Consider the following 22,760-nt stretch of genomic DNA (forward strand, 5'->3'; position numbering starts at 1 on the left):
AGATTAAATTTTTAAGAACTATTTGATGATTTTTATTTTTTCGAAGACAAAATTAGGTCTGTAAAAATTTTTCAGGGGCCATTTAGGCCATTTACGATATTCACTGTAAATAATTTAAGCAGCGTTTTTCCGTAATTTGTGCGTTTTGAAAATGCCTTTGCCGAAGTCCAAACTCTAAAGAGCACAAGGTAGGGTTCGATACATGGACTAAAAAAATGTACACTACTTAAAATTACACAAATTTATTCAAGACAAAGTGAGAATAAATATACATACAGATTAAATTTACACCAAAAGCTCAAAAAATGTACACATAAAATAATCTAATAAACTTCATTCTTATTTATTCTCTCTGTCTATCCCCAAAAAAATGTGTTTTTTTTTCTTTAACAAAAATAAAAGGCTCTTTCAATCAATTCTGGCCATCCGTGTCTCCAAAGTTTTCTATCTAGTTCTTGCGGTGAACACTCTGTTGTACCAAATAGAATGAAGTATCATGTGAAATATATCATACTTGACAGGGCTCCTATGCCAAAGGAAATGCTGCTGCACTTTTTTCACCATCATCTGCATTTGAAGATACCTTTTTTGAGGGATGGAAAGGAGTATACTCTTTAGATTTGGAATATCCTTCTCCAAAACAAAAACAGCAAAGGACTCCCAATTCAAAACGTCAAAAAATGGAGGCACAAAATTGTCTGATATAATAACTGGAACACATTCATAGAATATGGCCTCCACAACTCTTGGACTGTTCACTTCATAGCCCTTTGCACAAATGCAGTACTTGCTGCTCTTCATGTACTGGATGTAGTTTCTATTGCCCTTAGACTTTGGCAGTATCCCAAAGATTTTCATGTCAGGATCTTTATTTTCCCAGTGCTGTAACAGGATTGGCCTAACATAACCATGCATGCCCCCTGCAAAAAAGGCTAGGGTGTTCCTCTGCGAAGCTGGTTTTCCACCAAGGTTTCTAGTGGGATTCTGAGAACTGCGGACATAAGTTTCGGGAAGAGACGTGTCTTTTCCCAAGACAAAACCAACTTTGACATCAGAATTGCATAGGGATCTTATGCACTTAGCCATGTGTTGCTTTGTTTCTGTAGGGGCCTGCATAGTGTAGTTTAGAGGCATATTTTATGAGAAGATACAATGAAGGAGACTAATGTGATAAAAGAATATTTACCAATGCATGCTTTTATTTCATAACACAAAAGTGTTAGTAGCATTAAGTGTTAAGGCTTGTCTGAAAGAACTAATGAATATTTTATGAAAAACAGTTTATGACTCTGGTAAGTTGTTTTCAGTTTATTTCAATAAATTTATTGGTATAATTTTATCAAAATAAGTTATTTTCACCTTAGCCAGATAAGTTTCATCATTAAATTTATAACATAAGTCCCTGTTTAAATAAAAAGAGCTTACTAAATAAGCACTTAAAAAGTTGCGTGTCCAAATGCATTCTAAATGAGAAGCAATTATGGCTTGTGCTCCTAGCAAATTGACACAGAAAAGACACATTCATAGAACTAGGAAAAGCAATACCCAGTCATGGCAAGCAACAAGAAAGTGATCGGCACCTCCTGTTCTGTTCCAGAAACGATGTTTTGTGGCAATCATGTCTACATAATTATTCAGATACTGAATCAGATTCCTGTGACTATGTGAATTTTGTACGTATAAGGTTTCCTCTAACATCCGAGAACTGAAAGGTAAGTAAAACAGATGGGCCTTCTTTGGGTCATTAGTAACAAATTCTTTATTAGCTTCCATCAGTCTCATGAACCATCCCTCGGAAGCATAAATTCCCAAAAGATATGGTGAATGCATTATGGGCTTAGCTCCTTCTTTATATACATACACTTTAAGAGTCTTTTCCATCAATTCATAGCTCCTGACAATTAGAAAGTCAGAGGATAATATTAAGGTGAAATGAAAACTCAGCAGTATTAAAAAGAACCTTTCTACATATATTGTTGTTGCATGCTCAAATCTGTCATTTTCTTAAAATTTTGTTTCAATGAATAGCGAAAAGACTCTTCAACATCAAGAAATCTGAGCATTTTTTTATAAATTATACTAAATTCTATATGAGTTGATCAACACTATGATATTTATGTAAAGGAACATTTGTTGTTACAAACCAGAAAACCAAAGAGCCTGAGCTTACATGTTATCAGTATGATAAATAGCAAATGTCTCTCACTGTCCATAAAAAATTGAGTTCATATTGTCATTACAAAGATATCCATACATTTGTAAATTTCAAGTAAGAATTTTCTTCTAGGCGGTACTTCTGGAACATTTATCAAAACTAAAAATAAAGCCACAATAATCAAATGATACCTCTTGAATGTGGAAATGTTTCGAAAAAGGGGAGTGTAAAGATTTTCAACATCATTTACAATTGGTGCATTTTCAATCTCTGATCTGGCGTGCAGTAGCTCTTGATCAACAGCGGAAGACCACCTTGGCCTCTAGAAACAAGTTAAAAACATAAGAACAGAACAAAAGAATATGCTAGAATCTGCAAGTAATAAAATGAAAAGAAAAAATAAATTAAATTACCATGGAACGATATGAGGCATGGTTTTGCAGCAATATCTTGGTCATTTCAGAAATTGTTATTACTTCCGAAACTGCTATTTGAGTTTCTTTAGTATCCATAGGCACGCTGTTAATAGGAAAATTCTTGCCTTGTATATTGACATTTTCATGTGATGGCCTGAAACTCTCATCCTTCTCAGAATCATTTTCCTTAGAATCATTTGATACCGCTCGAGGTAGAATATTTGGGCTCACTTCTGTTGGATGACTTATAGGTGGAGTTAAATATGTCTGTGTTGTTGCATGAGTAGGGAAATGAGATTTAACATATGAACTTCCTGACTTATGTTCTGATGCAGATATAATATTAACATCTTTTGTCAAATTTATAGCCATAGTATTGTTATAACTGCTCAGTTCAAGATTTCCTGCCAGTCCTGTTGCAGGACCATTGTCTGATATCCAATTAGTTTCTTCCATGGAACTTTCACGACTTTCATTGAATCCTAAAGATTCATCATTTTCATCAAATCCTAAAAATTCGTCCAATACCTTTCCTGGGTCAGAGATGAAACCAGTAATTGAAATAGTGTCCTTTTCTTCAGACATCCTAGTTTTATTAACTATCTCAAGGGCATTTTCATCAGCGGAGTTTGCTTGATTCAAACTTGTCAAATTGTTAAATGTTTGAGACTCAGATATTGGATCTGCAACTTGGAATCTAACACTATCCAATGCTGGTGTAGTGTCAGCAGAGTATACAGAGGGTTGAAAGCTACCATAAGGAAGCTCAAAATAGTGGAATGAAAAAATCATTGCAAACGTAATGCCAATAAGCCAAAACAATCTCTTTTTTTCCAGCTGAAATAAGGACAACATTTCTTGATCCATTTTGCTAAATTTACTGAACAACCGTCACTGCCCAATTACCATATCAACTCTGTGAATTATACCAAAATAACCCAGAATGAGTAAGAACTAAGAAAGAGGCAACTACTTTGTAACATTAAAGAAAATGGTTAATTTTTGTTGTTTCACAACCCAAATTCACCCAATTGAAACGCATGGCCTCGGAAAAGAAATGGCAACAGCAAGAAGGTAAAGTAAACCAGACTCATTTTGCCAAGTTCAGACATACCAATGGAATAAACCATGATGGAGAGTTCCACACATGAATCAATTCTGCGAAACAAGAATACGTTACACACAAATCTAACTTGGGCATGTCTAGTACTCAAATTTCAAATACAAGTGTGATGGTTTTTGGAAAGTAATTGTAGAAATTCATAAAAGCAAAAGGGCTACCTAACAAATTCTGGGAAAAGAAAAGAAAAGAAGAAAAAAAGGAAATTAACGCAAAAAATTAAAATCCACAGAACAAAATATCTAGTTTCCTAAGTCACGGTCAAACCTCAAAACCCATGTCTTAATCCTGATGCTACCCACACAGCATAAAAAATTCAGTTCCAAATTACATCAATTCCTTCTTATTCTTTTTCAGAAGTCATGAAAACAACGAAGAAAAACAAAGAATCAAGACAGGAAAAACAATATGAGAATTGATAAAAAAGCATGTCAGGAACCGATAACTTTACCAACAAACAATCAGCATTCAACAAAGACTACACAAGATGAAGTGATTCCTGTGAGTTACTTCAAGTTCTAGTTAACTAATAAGTCTGAAACCTCAGTTGTAAAATTGAATTCCGATATTATGTTAATTGCCCTCTCTCTCTCTCATTTTTCAGCCCAACCAAACACAAAACAAGCCAGCTTCTTCTGTATTATCAAAATTTTATCTTTACATGTTGAAGCTCTATTTATAGATAGTCAAAAATATATTTTTATTTAATTTTATTAGGAACATAAAGAAAATAAAATATCTTTCACGTTGGACATAGAAAATGGAAGTAAAATAACGTCAAATACCTGGTTGGCATCGAAAGAGTTTGTTTTATGTTGATGTTTGAGGTGACGAAGCAAAAGAGAAGGTGTGTTGTTGGGACAGAAAGAACAAGTGGATGAGGAGGGATCCCTATGTTACGCTGAACGGCATCAGCAACAACATCAGCACCCAAATTTGACAGTTTTTTTTCTCTTTCTCGTAAAAATTAAGAACAGTAAAAACATTAACTCTACTTTTCAAAATCAAAGACAACTATGAGGCGCCTTTACACGCTGTCATTCAACTCTTGACGGATATCATAAATTCGAAGTTTATTACGCCCTTTTTATTTTTCCTTTAGCTAAGTACAAAATATTTATTACTATCTATTTTTATTTTACCCTGTTTTTTCTTTCCATCCAAAAACAAAACCTTCAATTCTTGTGTGGGTTGTTCCCGTGCGCAGCAGTATTAAAGTTATTGCTAAAAAAAGTATTTGTTTAGAATAATAACAAACTTATTATAATAATTAGTTGGTAATTTTTTAATAAATAAGAATTAAAAATAATGAACATTTTTTAATATTTAAAATATAAGTATTTAGACAAATAAGATTTTTTAAATAATATTTAATACAAGACAAAATTACTATTTTTTATTGGTTTTCTTATTACTTTATAACATAAATATTAAATGTAAAGCACGGGAATTAAATTTATAAAAATATTAGTTATTTTTTATTTATTTGTTTAAAAATATTAATTTTTTTAGATATAGAAGTTTAAGATTATTATTATCATTATTATTCTTTCATTAATAGCATTTTGTTCATATAAAATATTTATATTATTTAAATAGTTTAAAAGTTAAAAAAAATACTGATTAATTAAGAGTAAATTAGTAACTTAAATAATTATTTTTAAATCAATTATTAAATTCCTTGATATGTGAAATTGTTTTTCTTTAAATAAATAAATAAAAACAAAGATAGTATTTAGTTGTTTCTTCAGTTAATAATATTTATCAGCACAAAAAGTAAAAATATTTAAAATATTAAAAAATATTTATTAATGATGATTTTTGTCAACTAACTATTAAAATAATTTTAAAATTAGTTACCACGTAATTAGTGCAATAACTTCAACACTTTTAGAAGAAGCATTTTAGTGAAATCGATTTATAATTTTATCATATTTATTGATAAAGTTAATTGTGTTTTTAAAATATGTGTATATATATTAATTGACATTTAATATAAGACAAAAATATATTTATTATTAAAAAAATATATAAAATAATTTTTTATTTTAGATTTAAGAAGATTTGTAAATAGAAAAATAAGAAAATTTAGATTTATTCTTAAAATATATGTTAAATAATTAATGGCTATACAAGTGGTTATAAATATATAAAAACATTAATTATTACCGTTAAAATATTAAAAAAATTGTTACAATAATTTGTAAGAAGGTATAATAAAGTTTAATTAATTAAAAGTATTATTAATACACTTTCATCATTTTTATATATTATTAACAGACTTTTAAAAAATTTAATTTGTTAATTAGTACTTTAAAAGTACAAGTTTAACAAGACTCATAAATGCAAATATAAAAAATTTTAATTTTTTTGTTACCATATTTTATAAATAAAAAATAAGTAAAATATATGCCTTCAAAAAACTTTAAGAATATTTTAATTGATAGAATGTGGTGTTAATGATGATTCACAAATATTTTATTATATTTAGTTTTAATTAAAATTTAATAAAATTAATAATCCTTTAATTAAATAAATAATTGAAGTAAAAATTATTTTAAATTGATTAAAAAATTATATCACAAAAATGAAGAAACAAGTAATCATGTGAGAAAAATATGCATAAAAATTAATAGTTAAAAATGGAAATTGAATTTATTATGTTACAATGAATAGTTAAAGTCTCAGCTAAAGTTTTGAAAATTGGTGTTGTTATTAGTCTCAGCAAAAACTGAAATTAAAAGAAGAAGTCCTTATTAGTCATAATTGGGAGGTATTCTTAAACTTGGCTTGTGAATTGTTGCGCAAGAAATTTGAAATGCACTGAACCCTATCTTTTGTATGGTCTTTTGATTATGGTACTTGTTTAATTGTTTAGAGAGGCATATTCTAATGAGTTAAAAGCTAAAACACATTAATTTTGGTGGTACTTGCTAATTATTTTTAAGTAAAGTTTTTAATCAGCTTAAATTTTGTATTTTAAAAAAAAGTCATAAAAAATAGTTTAATTATATTATGGATATTTTTGCACAACACTAATAACTGTAATTTAAATTACTAATTAGTATAATTTTGTATTTGGTTGAAGAAGCAACCGAAAGAAAAAAGAAGAAAAAATATTTTTTGTAAATAAAAAATTAAAAGTTTTTAATTTTTTTATTCAAAGTTTTATATTAAAATACTAAGTAGTAAATATTTAATCACACCATCAATAGTGTAGATCGGTAAGTAATAGATCATTCTAACTTAACTAATAATTTTAAATTTGAGTTCTGAAAACGTAGTTGCTTTAGAATTTGATAAATAAAACTTTATTATCTTTTACAGTTTTGCCTTTGCTTGACTTTGAGCAAAATTAATAGATACTTAACCATACCAAATCTATAAATCAAATAATTAGAATGAAAATTTAAGATCTAAATAAATTAAAATAATCTTAAACATTGATAACTGTATAATCAAGATTAAATTCTTAAAATATACTAATATTTAAAACATTAAATTAGTTGAGAAGTTAAATTAATAAAGAGAAACAGAAAGTGCTTAAAGAGGCATTTTCTAATCGGTAATGGTTTTTAAACATCCAAACGCGACTTTTAGGTATCTCTCTGTAAAGAGGCGTATTTCAATCGGTTATAGATTTTAAATACCAAAAGGAAATACTTTTAGGTATTTTGTGTGTGTTTAGAGTGTAGTTTTAGAATTCAATCAGGTAAAAATGATAAATAAAAAAAAATAATTTTAGTATATTAATATTATCAATATAAAAAATTTTACACTATCAATTAGTAAGAATACATTATAAATATATTTTTAATATTTCTTATTTAAAACTTAATAATTCTTATTAATATAATAATTTATAATTGTATACTAAATTATATATAATATCACCTAAAATAATTTATTTTTTTTGTGATTTAAATAACGTAAATCTGAATTGGCCCATGCCAGATCTAAGCAGGGTTTGACCTACCAGTGGATCTATGCCTGGACAACGCTTCTAGGTATCAAACATGAAAAAAGACAAAAGATTCCTAGACACTAAATTCTAAACTAAAATGGCAATAATTGCTTTTTTAATACGAGAAATTTATTATATATACTCAACGTACATAAATTCTCTACAAAGAAAACCAAGTAGTATTAATTGATTATATAAATATTCGCAAGTTATAATTATTTTATATTTAAAAGAAATAAAAATCATTTAAACCACCATCCAAGATGGGTTTGTTTATGTATATATTTATAAACTAATAAAGATATTAGTTGTTTTGTTCTCCCACTCTTTTTAGTTCTCAAAGAACCTAACTTCTCCTATTCAACTTTGTAAGAACTAGTTTTGATACATTATATATTTGAATTTCCATGCCATTTTAGTAAAGTTCATGACCTTACTCCAAGCAATACCTATGGCCACTTCATATAATGCATTCCTAGTGAATTGCTCCATTCAGGAAAGACCCTCTCATGTTTCAGACAATTCTCGACCTAACAACCTTCCACCCTTCCATGCCTTAAAGGTAAACACACATCTATCTCAAATTTTACTTTGTTTTTGCTTTTCTTCACTTTTGCTTGCAAAGTGAAACTATTTGAACGTGTGATTCATTGGACAGCCAATCAAGAAAGTTCTGGCTATAGTCCCTTGGCAAATTGATGTTCCCAAAGCTATGACAAATACTGCAGCTAAATTACTTGACGCTTTTGTTGATTCCTTCTTTGAATTCATTGACCAACCATTGCTTCCATCTCAGGTAAGGTACCCTATATACATATAATGAGTAATTTAATTTAATGCTCATCTAGATTCTGACTTGCACAGAGCACCCAACTCATGCATACATATACACTCAAACTTACGTTCTTTCATACCTTCAACTAATTGTGTTCCATTACTTTGTGTAGAGTAACTTTGCTCCAGCGGAGGAATTGGGGGAAGCCATACTTGTGAGCAGCATTCAAGGACAAATTCCATATAATTTTCCAGAAGGTGTCTACGTTAGAAACGGTGGGGATATTCCTTTGAATATATTTTGTATTCATGCAACAATATATGATAATATAAACTAACTTCCTATGTGGCATCTTTAGCGCATAAGCATTTGTCCTTCCTTGATGATCCCATAATACAATGTTATGTATAAAACAGTGAAAACGACGCAAGCCACGCCGCAGGTTGCAAGGTACAGTAATATACTAAACAAAATTCATCAAGCCATAGATAAGTATACTGTACCCAACCCAGGCCCAAGAAAGTTTTATCCAATTCAAGCAAGACTACAAAGAATACGTGTAATTTACAATTTCACACAATTTTTTTGAAAAAATTGAGCATATTACACTGTTATATATATTGTCACTGTTTGATGCGATCAATTAATTAATCTAAGAGTATGCTAAAATCTCAATTACCGTCAGATAAGGATGGTTGCTACTTATTCAAAGATACGTATAGGTATTGTGCTAATGGGTACGTATTTTACAGGACCAAATCCACTTTTTGGAGGACTGAAATCAACAAATTCCATGTTTGGGAGGTCAAGACACATTTGGGTGGAAGGAGAGGGAATGATTCATGCATTGTATTTTGAAAAATCAAGTAATGGGAATTGGACAGTTCTCTACAACAAGAAGCACGTTGAAACCGAAACATATAAACTTGAGAAACAACGAAGCAAACCATCGTTTCTACCGGCCATAGAAGGCGATTCACTGGCCATTTTGTCTGCTTATCTGCTAAACTGGGTTAACTTACTAATCTGTTCCTATTTATTAAATTTGAGTCTTCATTTTTTAAACAAAAATATTGTTAAGAGTTATTTTAAATAAGATTGTTTTTAAGAGTTTTTTTTTTCTGCTTATGTAATTCAATTTTAATTTTTCATAATTTTTTTATTTTAATCATATTTAATGTAAGAAAATATTTATTTTTTAATTTATAAAATTGGTTAAATTTAACAATAATCATGTAATTTATTTTTAATTTTATTAATTTATTATAATAATATTTTCCCTGTGTACAATATGATTCATACAACATTTAAAATAAGTAGCGATCAAATGATTAAATTTAATGGACAGTAACGCACATTTTAACAGGGCTTAAGTCTCCAAATCAAGAAAAGATAGTACGATCTAGCTTGTTAGAATTAGCAAGTAAACATACAAAATTAAATAGAATGATGCTTCTTCTCACGATTCCCGCATTTATATGGCTAACAATCAAACTCACATGTGAAATATGAATCAACTATTAGACGATATTTTGGACTCATTCCTAGCTAGCTAAAGGAGTTAATATGACTTGGCATGCCTCATTTAGTTACATCTTGTGGAATTAATAGTTGAGATTTGGCAAAGTAAACAAGTACATCAGCAACACAAATGTCTTTGAGCATTCAGGGAAGTTTTATTCGGTTGCTGAAAATCACATCCCTCAAGAGATTGATATCTTTACCCTGAAAACTTCAAAAAATTGGGATGTCAACGGAGCCTGGAATCGACCATTTACCAGCCATCCAAAGGTTTTTCTTTATATGTATATTTGCAAATCAATGCTTATTCTCTTTTAGCACTCTATTGTTCTCACTCACTTTTTCAAAGTACTATCACAGAAAGCTCCAGGTACAGAAGAGCTAGTTACATTGGGGGTTGCAGCAACAAAACCTTTTGCCGTTGTTGGAATTATTTCTGGTATGCTCTATATTGTAAAAGTAAAAAAAAAAAATATTAAAAAAATAAATGTACTAATTATTTGCTTCCAGTAGTGCATGATAAATATGCTTCTTTTCCTATCCTTTTTCAGCTGATGGAAAGAAATTGGTTCATAAAGTTGATCTCAAATTAAACAGGTGCAGTCTATGCCATGAAATAGGTGTTACAAAGAGGTAACAATGTTAATAATTTTGCTGCTTTGGAGTTATTATTTGAACCCTGCATCATTGTAAAATATGTATTTTGTGGGATATTGTTTTGCAGGTACAATGTGATATTGGATTTTCCACTAACCATTGATCTAAACAGACTTCTTAAAGGAGGCTCGTGAGTGCATATCCTTTGTATGAGAGAGCACGCATTCAATTTAATCTATGATACGGTTAAGGAAAAATTCTGTTAATTAGTTAGCATCTCTTGTCTACATGTAGCTTAATAAAGTTTAGTAAGGAGGAATACGCGAGGATTGGAGTAATGCCACGCTATGGTGATGCCAACTCAATCAAATGGTTTGAGGTGGAACCTAATTGCACTTTTCACATCATCAATTCTTTTGAGGATGGTCACGAGGTAAGCTAAATAGAAGTAATATATAAGATTCTATACAAATTTGTCAGATATATGAACATAAGGGCTGCACTTAAATTTTGAAAATGTATTTGACGTGTATCAACAGGTTGTAGTAAGGGGCTGCAGATCTCTTGATTCACTAATTCCTAGACCTGACCCGAGCTTGGAGGAATTTGAGTGGTTATCTCGTTGTTATGAATGGAGATTAAATATGCATACAGGAGAAGTTAAGGAGAGAGATCTATGTGGAACGAACGTTGTTTATATGGATTTTCCCATGATCAATGGAAACTTGATAGGTATTAAAAATAAATATGCATACACACAAGTAGTTGATCCCATTGCAAGCTCTACTCAAGGTAACAATAGAGAATAATTTTTTAATTTTTTCTTCTCAAGAATAATAAGTAGCGTTTCATATTTCATAATCATATATAAAAATTACATAACATAGCCTTGTCATTGGGTTATTTAGGTGTGCCAAAATATGGAGGTTTAGCGAAGCTCTATTTTGAGGAATCATGTGCAGAGTTCTCAATGGTAAAAAATGCTTTGACTATATGTTTTACTAAAAAAAATTTCCAATTCCATGGTTGCAACTATCATCATAACTTGGATTTTGTGAAGCAGAAAGACAAAGAGCAACCTGTAAGGGTGAAATGTCATACATTTGAGAAGAATACATTTTGCAGTGGAGCTGCCTTTGTCCCTAAAGATGGGGGTGTTGAAGAAGATGATGGTTGGATCATAACTTTTGTTCACAATGAAGATACTAGCACATCTGAAGTGGGTTGAATTTGACATTAATTACTGTGTGGTCTTGCTAAATTATAACAGTATTATACATACACAAATTACTAATTAGCTCCTATTTATTTTTGTTTAAGGTTCATATAATCGACACAAAGAAGTTTTCTGATGAGACGGTTGCCAAAATTACAATGCCTCGCAGAGTGCCATATGGGTTTCATGGAGCTTTCATGCCAATCTCATTTCAGTCACAGTAGCACTGTTATTTGTATCACCATATATGCCTTACGTGAAAGCATAGGTTATAATAATATTACTCCCCCTTATCATTCATTAATATTTCGTGTATATTAATCTTACATCCCGTTAATATTTATTCTATTTTTTATTCTCTCATTATATCACCTCTCAGATTTCTTTCTTTCTTCCTTTTCTACTCTCCCTTTTCCCCTTTCATCTCACACCTCTGACAAAAATCATTAATCAACATAAGAAAAAATTGTCAATTTGGGCAACAGGGTTTAAGTACCATAGATTTTTTAATTGCACTAACCAAATTCACAATATCTGTGAGGTTGTTTGACAGCTTTAAGTTGTCATGGTAAATTTGAATTTTTAAAACCCATATATCATGGCAGACCAAGAAAAAGGAAACCGAACACCATGAAGAAGCATTTGTAGACAGTTGTAATCAAATCTTATTCTCACTTGAATGACCCCACCTACGTATTGTTGTTCATGATGCATCTGAAACTGAAACACAACCATTTTAAGAAGGTTCTGATCTTTATTTCCATCACAATCCCACCACATTCAGCAACATAGGCGGCATTCACTTGAATGAAAACATTAGCCATTTAACTAGAGGGATTAGGAGATTAGGACTACTGGTACAAAGTTTACCATGAAAAGAATACGCTAAAATATGCTGCACAAAGACAACCACCCATCATCATGATCGCAACATTATTTTTTTAAAATAAAATAAAATAATTTTATTTTAATATGATATCAGCGGTTGGGTTGAAGGAGAAGGAATGCTTCATATGTTTTGTATTTCGAAAAGCAAAGTGATGGGTGCTGCGTTGTGCTCTGCTCTACAATAATAGACACGTTGAAACTGCTATATTCAAACTTGAGGAGATTCATTGGCTATTTTGTCATCTCTTCTTCTAAACCAGGTTAGCATGTTTTAGCACATTAATTCTAATAACTAGCCCTTTTCAAAACCACTAATTAACAAACGCAAATTGTTAATTTAAGTTTTTTTTTATATATATATAGTGACTTATTATTAAAGAGTTAACCTAATGTGAATACATCATCTCCCAAAACACATACATATTAATCAGCTAGCTAAGAATAGTAATATTAAATATTTCACAAGCTAGATACATTAAATAGAAATCATTTAAGTCTTCTTACAATATCCTCCTATTAATTCAACAAATAAATTATTGAAACATTTTTTTATATTTTAAGATATTAATCTTCTGTTTATTTTACTATCAGGAAATATATTTTTTTTAACAAAAAAGTAAACATTCCAATATAATTTTATAACTCAGACTAATTTATACATACATCTCAATGGAATTTAATGGTTCAAAATTATTTTTATGAAAATCACTTCTATCAATTTTAAAACAAACAAACATTAACTATATTTGCCTTTTTATTTAATTCTTCTTTTATATAAAATAAGGCCTTGCTCTTTTTTTTAAAAAAATTATCTGGGAGAATTTTTGTATTTAATTATTTATAAAATGAGTTTTCTTTTTCAAAAGCACTGCCACAGAACTTTTAATTTAAATTGTTTAATGCAAAAAATAATAATAATTCGAACCCATAATATTTGGCAATACTTCTCTTAGTAACAATATCAGTACCCGGCGCATCTCATGAAATAATAGGAATCTTTAACGAAGGTTGTAACCTGAATATATTGTTCTCGCCATAGAATCATTGGCAGCATATTCAACTCCCATTGCCAACGAACTCAGGCATTACACACAAGATGTTTCAAGCTAATTAACCATTGCGTCTTGGAAACACTTCAGGGCACAGTGATTATTGTTGCAGAAAATTAAGAATAAAGAAATTAGGGATTTTTAATTTAAAATTAGTGATGCATTTCATTAATTTTTTCATTTGTTATCAAACAAGATTTCACTTATTGCAGGCAATTTCAAATGTTATTTTTTTATGGAACTTTTATTTACCCAGAATAAAAATCAATAACAATAAGGTGAGAAATATGATTCATAAGCCTATTTATCATTGCAACCAAATTATGATCATGTTAATGCTTGTATCTAAAATTTGATGATACCAATATGCCACCCTTCAGTTTTGGTTGTTGAGTCACTTGTTAGTTGAAGATCATATGGGGAGTCACGAATTTTCTTCTTGTGGATTTCACAGTTTAGATTTGGAAAAAACTATAAATATTATCGTGACACAAATGTGTTCGAGCATTCAGGCAAATTCTACTCAGTTGCTGAGAGTCACATCCCCCAAGAGATTGACATATTCACACTGAGCACTTTACTGGATTGGGATGTCAATGGAGCCTGGAATCGCCTTTTGGGGATCACCCAAAGGTTTTATTTATCACTCCTAACCTTATTATTATTAGTATTATTATTATTATTATTATATTTTTATTTTAACTTCTAGTGATATATTTTCTAGAAAGTTCCAGGTACAAGGGAGCTGGTTATATTTGGGGTAGATGCTATTAAACCTTTTCTTGAAGTTGGAATAGTTTCTGGTATGCAATATTGAAGAAATATTAATTAATGTGCTCATAATTGATTTTGACATAGAGTGGTTGTAAATGCATGCTGATATGTAATTAATATCTATAACATGTCCTTCATTAACCATTTTCAGCCAATGGAGAGGAATTGGTTCATAAAGTGGATGTAAAACTAGAGAGGTGCTGTCTTTGCCATGAGATAGGGGTCACACTCAGGTAACATTCGTTACCAAACCAAACCAAACCATCACACGGAATTATAAGCCAGGAATATCAACAATAATGAGACCTCACATATGTAAACTAATGCATCTATTTCTGGGTTAATTTTTGGTTTTCAGGTACATTGCAATATTACATTATTTTCCATTGATTATAGATTTAAACAGACTACTTAGAAATGGCCCGTGAGTGCATATATCCTTTCTACCAAAGAATTGTGCACTTAAATATATTTATATTTATTTAGGCTATGATGGAATCACAGAAAATCCATGTAGTTTAATAATTAGCTTAATTTCCATATTCTTACATGTAGATTAATCAAATATGGCAACAAGAAATATGCGAGGATTGGGATAATGCCGATATATGGCGATGCAGACTCAACCAAATGGTTTGAAGTGGAACCTAATACCACATTTCATCTCATCAATTCTTTCAAGGATGGTCATGAGGTAACTTATCCATTGTAGTTTTTTAAACTGTGCAATAAGCACTTCACTTACCCGAACCGAGTTAATTGGCTGCATAATTAAGATTTATTTATTTTTCATGTTGTAGTATGTAGGTGATGTTGTGGGGTTGCAGAGCGCTAGATTCAATAATTCCAGGACCTGGAGATGGTCTGAACGAATTCAAGTGGTTCTCTCGTTGATTGAACATGCAAATTGGAGAGTTTAAAGAGAAATATCTCACATTAATTAGTATTTCATTATTATAAACATATAATTAATTTATATTTTATAATATATTTTTTTTTTATCATTTAGACATTCCTATGTACGGAGCTCTAGCAAAGCTATACTTTGAAGAATCATGTTCAGAGTTCCATGTGGTAAAAGATTCCATGTGTTTAGAGATTAATGTTGTGTATTAAGTTTATCTTTATTAATATAGACTTTATTTAATAAAAATAAAATTGCTGGTGTAAATATTATAAATTTATACCAACAAAATGATAGATCATGCTAACAGATATTTGTTGCTATAATAAATTGATATATATCATTGATGTATCATACTATTTATATAATATATATATATATATATATATATATATATATATATTTAGTTTAGACAAATAATGTTTATTGGGAGAGATAAAATTACATTAAATATCGCTATATTTTGAAAAAAAATAACTATTAACTAAATAATATTTTTAGTATAAAAAAATATAGACAAATCAAATGAGTAATAGTTAGTAAATGAATTTTTTAGTAATATAATAAATGGTAACATGTAAGATCAGATCTTCAATCAATTTCAAACCATATAAAAATCTTAAGTTTGTGCTTTCTCTTTGATGACAGATAGATATATATAGACAAGCAGTGCTATTTTAACACTTAAAATGAGTGTTTACATCATACACTCAGTATTTTTTAATGTTGAAATATTTTTTTGAAATCATTTTATGTATAAAAGAGTTTAAATAATACTAATATAATAAAAAAAATTAAAAAAATTAACAACAAAAGAAAATGGGTGTCCGGTGTTGAAATGAGTGTTAAAATAACATTTGTATGTATAGAAAAGAGGGAAGGAGATTGTTAATTAAGGAATCTTGCAGCTAACACCGGTCTAAATGTTCACGAGAGGAATATGCCAAACCAATGGAACCTCCACATGAAATCGGATAAGTACAAGCAATAACTATTTGGTTAATATCAAATATTTGAAACATGATCTTCTTGTATTATCTAAAAATTCTTACATTTTGACCCTTTTATTTAATTTATATTTAATAAGTTATAATTTATTAATTCATTGACAATTAGATATAAATTAAATAAAAAACTCAAATTAAATATAAAATTTTTTAAATTTACACTAGTGAAAGAAAATTCTTCATAAAATATTTATTTTCATTTGCTACATATATATATGTATAAATATTAATTATCAAGGTATGGTACATCTATAATGTTGCATCCAAACGCAATCAATTATTGGAAACACATATGGCAACTTCATACATACCTCCTGCAGCTAAATATTACTCCCTTCAGAAACGCCTTCCACATCAATCCATTACTTTAGGACTTTCCTCAGCCTTCAAGGTAATAAATCAATCTATGTCTTATTTAAAACCTTACTTTAAGTGGCTTGTCTATTAATGTTGCTCATTACTTCAATTTATGAGCAGCCAATGTTAACAGCGTTACCGCAGATTCCGCTGCAAATCAATGCTTCCAAAACCATGACAGACATTAAAACTAAATTTCTTAACGCTGTTGTAGATTCAGTATTTCAGTATGTCGAGCAGCCACTGCTTCCTTCTCAGGTCCGGTAGCTACTAACTCTTTTATCTCAGTTATTGGATCTTGTTAATTACTACTAAAAGAATATTAGTTCAAAAAAAATCATAAAAGAATGTTTTTATTTGCATTTTTAAATTTTAAATTTCGTAAACAAAGTTTTAAAAATAATTTGTTAATTAGGATAGTGTTTTGTAGAGAAACTTTGCTCCCGTGGAGGAGTTATGCGAAGCCGTGTCTATCAGCAACATTGAAGGCGAAATACCAGATCACTTTCCAGAGGGTGTCTTCATCAGAAATGGTCAATCCTATGCACTTTCAAACCTAATATTTTGATGAGCTTTACAATAAGAGTGTGCATCGACGAGTTTTACTTTTGTTCTTTCGATGTCTGAAATTTTTATTGGCTCGTTTTTTTAACCCGTTCTAATTAAGGCTGGACTAACCCACTTTACAAACAAAATATATTAATATTAATATTATATAACATCTAAAAATAATATTTTTATTAAAAAGATAATATTTATTACATTTTTGGATTCTAAAGATGATAAATACTTTATTAGCCAAACTTTGCTACTTTTAGTTATTTATTTTCAGCTCTATGTATTGAGATTAACGTTTTTTAAAATTTAAATTTTATTATTAATATAGAATTTATATATAAATGCATAACAAGTATAATTTTTGAAAGGAAAAAAAAAAAAACCAAACCGGATTAAGATAACCCAAACTATATTATAAACTGGCTTCAAAATATATCTTATCCAATTTAAAAAATTTAAACTCATCAAATTTAACAATAAGTTGAATCTTGTACATCCCAAATTAACATGAATGTTTTATCACTTTCTTATAAAGCTTTCAACTTTTCTCAATCACTTTTTGCATAATTTTCTTTTAATTTTTTTGTATGATAATTATTTTAATTGCATAAATTGAAATATATTTTTATCCTTATATTTTAATAATTTTAAATGTTAGTTTCTTTAAATAATTTTTTATTTTGATTATTATATTTTGTAATGATAGAGTGTATGCATTTTTTTTTATTGTATTACTGAGATCTAATAAATAAAAGGAGTTGAACTAGAAGAATAGTTTAAGTTTACAATTTTTATAATTTTAAATGAAAAACTATTTAATATTTAATATTTATAAAATAATAAATATATATACTATTTATTTAATATTTATTTTACGTAATAGTACAAAAATTATTAAAAAGATATAAAAAATATAATACAGTTATTTAAAAATTATTAGCAATACAATTTTTTAAATATATATATATATATTCTTTATTATTAATTAAATTATATTAAAAAATTATTATTTTTATTATTTTTAATAAATCACAATCAATAAATTTTTTTAAAAATATTATATTCCTTTCATTAAAAAAATAGTGACTTTTGCAAATTCTATTTCTTTTAAAATAATAGTTAGTTTATGATTTTAATAAAGAATTAATTATTTTTTAATTTATTCTTAAATAAAAATTATAGAAATAAACTAAAATATATATATATATATATATAAATTACATAAATATACAATAATTTTTAAAAATAATTACAATACTATTAAATATATTTCTTAATTTTTGAACCGTAACTTTGAAAGACTATTATTTTAAATCGGAAGGTTACTAACCCTCCTCGTACATTTAATGCTATCCACGTTTTAATTTTTGAGTAATTCATTTTCACACACGATTATGAGAAGAGAAATAATTAATGTTAAACACGTGTTTTCATTTAATACCTTCACTCCGCCACCAAACACAAACCAAAAAATAAATAAGTTGTCTGAGCAATGAATTCAATCTTTTCAATATTTAATGAGGAGAGAAGCAGCATAAGAAATGTATCAGTAAAAAAAATGTTAACCAATATTTTGAGATATTAGTCTAGAATTTAAAATAAAACTCTTTTATAAAATCTAAAAATATTTTTTTATCAGACAAAAATTAGACTAAGATAATATTTACATCTAATGCATTTGTTTATTTATGAATGATTTTTTTTTCTAGTGTGTGGCACTAATTTGTTTATATCATCTTATGTGTTGCCCATATACAGGAGCAAACCCAGTATTTGCTGAATTGAAATCATCAAAGTCTATCTTTGGGATGACAAATAGCGCTTGGGTGGAAGGAGAAGGAATGCTTCATGCCTTGTATTTCGAAAAGCAAAGTGATGGAAGCTGCACCATTGTCTACCACAACAGATACGTTGAAACTGCAACATACAAGCTTGAGAAACAAAGTAACAAGCCTTTGTTTCTCCCTGCCTTAAATGGAGATTCGTTGGCTATTTTGTCTTCTTTTTTTCTAAATGGGGTAAACATTTTGTACCATATTCAAAACAATTATCCTTTGTTCCAGAGATAACAAACTTAATTGAAGATTACAAAATATGATAAAATTAACTTATTTTATATCGATCTTGTTAATTAATTAGTGTGAATCAAAATATTTTTAAAAAAATTGTGTTAGAAATGTATTAAAAATTATGTTTTCATTAATGACATTTTAATAATTTTTGAAATAAAATATGCACACTAACTCAATATTGAATTAGTTAAGATCATCAAGTAGATTTCTAATGGTTAGGCCCAAAGTTATCTCTCACGAGTCATGAATTTCCTTCTTGTGGATTTGGCAGTGGAGATTTGGAAAACTAAATAAAGAATATAGCAACACCAATGTAATTGAGCATTCAGGCAAGTTCTACTCGGTTTCGGATAATCATGTCCCTCATGAGATTGATATCTTCACACAGTACTTTGAAGGAATGGAATCTCGACGGAGCTTGGAATCGTCCTTTTGCCAGCCACCCCAAGGTTTCTGTCTCTATATACATTATTTTTATTTATGCAACATTATACAGAATAATATATATATAATTTGCATTAAAATTATAGTATTTAATAATATTAATACATTAAATCATATAATTTTTAATGTATTTTGCTTGTATACGTTTGACGTACAATGTTTGCACGTGTGTGTGTATATATATATAAATCACATTTTTGGTTTGAAGTGCAGCACTTAATTTGTTAATTTCCTTGATTCAAACTACTAGTGATTTGTTTAATACAGAAAGTTCCAGGCACTGGAGAGCTGGTTATTTTTGGGATAGATGCAACTAAACCTTATCTTGAAATCGGAATAGTTTCTGGTAAGTGTGGTTTAAATTCCTAAATACTAATTATATTAAAGAAATTACTGATTGATTCTGTAAAACGGTTGTGCTGGTGTGTAATATCGATAACAAACCATTTATTATTAACCATTTTCAGATGATGGAAAGGAATTGATTCATAAAGTAGACATAAAACTAGACAGGTGCTCTTTTACCCATGAGATAGGTATCACAAGCAGGTATATATATATATAATGTTTCATTATATATATAGTACCCACCAAATGGAATTATAAGCCAGGCTATATCGATTAGAATGAGAACTGAGAATTTTTAATACATCACTTTCTATGTTTTTTTGTTAGCAGATATATTGTGATATTGGATTTTCCACTGACTTTAGATTTCAGCAGACTACTTAGAAATGGCTCGTGAGTACAACACATACATATATAGACTTATGTCACTATGATATATGACCACAGAAAATCTCTGTAGATGAATAATAAGCCATCCATGTTTATGCGTGCATGCATGTAGGTTAATCAAATATGACAATGAAAAATATGCGAGGATTGGGATAATGCCGCTTTATGGTGATGCTGGCTCAATCAAGTGGTTTGAGGTGGAACCTAATTGCACATTTCATATCATCAATTCTTTTGAGGATGATGATGAGGTAATATATCCACAAATTTTTAATACTTGAAACTGTCGAAGAACTCTTTTCAAACACGCTAATTGAGAAATTTTGTACATGTTGTACTAGGTTGTCCTGTGGGGTTCCAGCGCACTGGATGCAATAATTCCAGGACCTGATGATGGTCGTCTAAATGAATCTAAGTGGTTCTCTCGTTGTTATGAATGGCGATTAAACATGAAAAGTGGGGAGGTTAATGAGAAATATCTCACTGGACCAGAATAGTTTATGGATTTTCCAGTAATTAATCCAAGCTTTTTAGGAATTAAGAATAAATATGGATACACTCAAGTGGTTGATACCCTTGCCAGTTATGCTTCAGGTATTAGTTCTTTAAAACAGTTTCACCATTCAATAATTATTTAACAATTACAACAACCCTTAATTATCATAAAACTATTTTTTATATATAATTGATAATTTATACGTGTTTCTTGATTGACTATTTAAATATGCCTAAATACGGAGCTCTAGCAAAGCTATACTTTGATGGACCATGTTCGGAGTTCCCTGGGGTAAAGTGGCATGAAACATAGATTATGCTATATATATATATTCATAAAAGTGTTGATATATTGTCAAATGTGTAATTAGGGAAGCATACAACAAGAAGATCCTATAAAGGTGGAATACCATTGGTTTGAAAAGAATGTATTTTGCACTGGATCTGCCTTTGTCCCCAAAGAAGGTGGTCTTGAAGAAGATGATGGTTGGATAATCACTTTTGTTCACAATGAAGACACTGACATATCTCAAGTAGGTTAATCAATATTCTTGGATATGTTAAGAAGTTACTTGATCTTTCAATCGCAAGTTACATATCCTTTTTGCTCTTTCTTTCAGGTTCATATAATTGACACAAAGAAGTTTTCAAGCGAGGCAGTTGCCAAAATTACTATGCCTTGCAGAGTTCCATATGGATTTGACGGAGCTTTCATGCCAATCTCATTTTAATTTGCAATTAATCTTCAGCATTGTGTTGTTTAGTTCTTTGTTTATTGCTGATTGGCCAACACGAATAAGGAACTCATGGTAGTGGCATGCTTTAGGTCATTGAGGCTATTGTCTAGATCTAAGACTCTCCAATTATCTAAAGCTTCCAAAAAAACAAATTATATCCTTAATAAATTTTACTTATTGTTGATTACCTTCTTTTTTTAGTGATTTATATTATGTTTTATTTTAATGAGAAGAAAGAAAACATTGAAAAGAATAAGTAAAAAAGTAATTTTTTAAAATCAAAATTCAATTTTTTCTTCTAATTTTTCTTTAATTTTAATTTTTTTCTCACGTCCATTTTTTAGTTAACCAAACAGATAATTTTCTAGAATATGTAAAATTACCTAGGTATTTAGCCTTTATCATTTAAAAAAAAAAATAGACAAGAAACAGAACTACATTAGCCTTGTGACATTAGAGAAAAGGGTGTATAATTGGTGCACGGCAATAATTAGCCGGTAAATTCTTTGGTATCCATAAAAAAATTTTAAGATAGTGTAGATAATAAATTTTAACTAATAATATTTAGATCTATGTTTAAATAATAAATTTATTTAATAATAAATTATTATATTAATATATTTTTTATATTCTTAATTTTATCATTATTAATATTTAATTATTAACTTAATATATTATTTATAATTCTTTTTATTTATAATAAATATAAATTATATTTTATTTAAAACTAAAATTTATAAATAAAATAAAATAAAAAATTTAATATATATATATATATATATAACATGCTCATGTAACAACTAATATAATTTTAAATAAATTATATATAAATAATATTTTTTAACTTGATATATGTTTTTTTTATTGGTATAAATTTTTTGAGTACGGTCCTTATAAAAAAAAATTAAAGTACTATAACACACGTCTAATTAACAACATAAACATAAATTGAAAATACACTAGTGTGTCACTA

General features: G+C 28.8%; 3 protein-coding genes and 1 pseudogene across 5 annotated transcripts; 3 read left to right on the top strand and 1 right to left on the bottom strand.

The window, feature by feature from the left end:
• Positions 1-200: 200 nt before the first annotated feature.
• LOC113864727 (probable glycosyltransferase At5g03795) lies at positions 201-4,621 on the bottom strand. 3 transcript variants are annotated; one of them, XM_027498780.1, is made up of 6 exons: positions 4,143-4,332; positions 3,686-3,729; positions 2,569-3,487; positions 2,347-2,477; positions 1,546-1,894; positions 222-1,110 (listed from the first exon to the last, which is right to left on the bottom strand). In XM_027498780.1, exons 3-6 carry the CDS (start codon positions 3,436-3,438, stop codon positions 445-447), a joined length of 2,016 nt encoding a protein of 671 aa, XP_027354581.1. In that variant the 5' UTR covers positions 3,439-3,487; positions 3,686-3,729; positions 4,143-4,332; the 3' UTR covers positions 222-444. The 3 variants fall into 3 exon arrangements, with proteins under 3 accessions (XP_027354580.1, XP_027354581.1, XP_027354582.1); XM_027498779.1 differs by lacking the exon at positions 3,686-3,729 and having other exon boundaries at positions 201-1,110; positions 4,143-4,330; XM_027498781.1 differs by lacking the exons at positions 3,686-3,729; positions 4,143-4,332 and adding an exon at positions 4,477-4,621.
• A 3,485-nt stretch (positions 4,622-8,106) lies between these two features.
• Positions 8,107-11,988, top strand: LOC113866186 (carotenoid 9,10(9',10')-cleavage dioxygenase-like). The gene is made up of 13 exons (XM_027501070.1): positions 8,107-8,217; positions 8,314-8,451; positions 8,603-8,705; positions 9,183-9,442; positions 10,042-10,221; positions 10,312-10,390; positions 10,503-10,584; positions 10,676-10,738; positions 10,843-10,981; positions 11,088-11,340; positions 11,457-11,521; positions 11,624-11,767; positions 11,869-11,988. The coding sequence occupies exons 1-13, from the start codon at positions 8,107-8,109 to the stop codon at positions 11,986-11,988; spliced, it is 1,737 nt and encodes a 578-aa protein (XP_027356871.1).
• Positions 11,989-14,297: 2,309 nt separating this feature from the next.
• On the top strand, positions 14,298-15,395 carry LOC113866188 (9-cis-epoxycarotenoid dioxygenase NCED1, chloroplastic-like). The gene is made up of 6 exons (XM_027501071.1): positions 14,298-14,334; positions 14,436-14,504; positions 14,627-14,708; positions 14,834-14,899; positions 15,031-15,169; positions 15,276-15,395. Exons 1-6 carry the CDS (start codon positions 14,298-14,300, stop codon positions 15,393-15,395), a joined length of 513 nt encoding a protein of 170 aa, XP_027356872.1.
• A 1,283-nt stretch (positions 15,396-16,678) lies between these two features.
• On the top strand, positions 16,679-21,781 carry LOC113866189 (annotated as a pseudogene).
• The last annotated feature ends 979 nt before the right edge of the window (positions 21,782-22,760 follow it).

The sequence above is a fragment of the Abrus precatorius genome, unplaced genomic scaffold (assembly GCF_003935025.1).
Source record: "Abrus precatorius isolate BTA unplaced genomic scaffold, Abrus_2018 Scaffold4, whole genome shotgun sequence".
NCBI lineage: Eukaryota > Viridiplantae > Streptophyta > Magnoliopsida > Fabales > Fabaceae > Abrus > Abrus precatorius.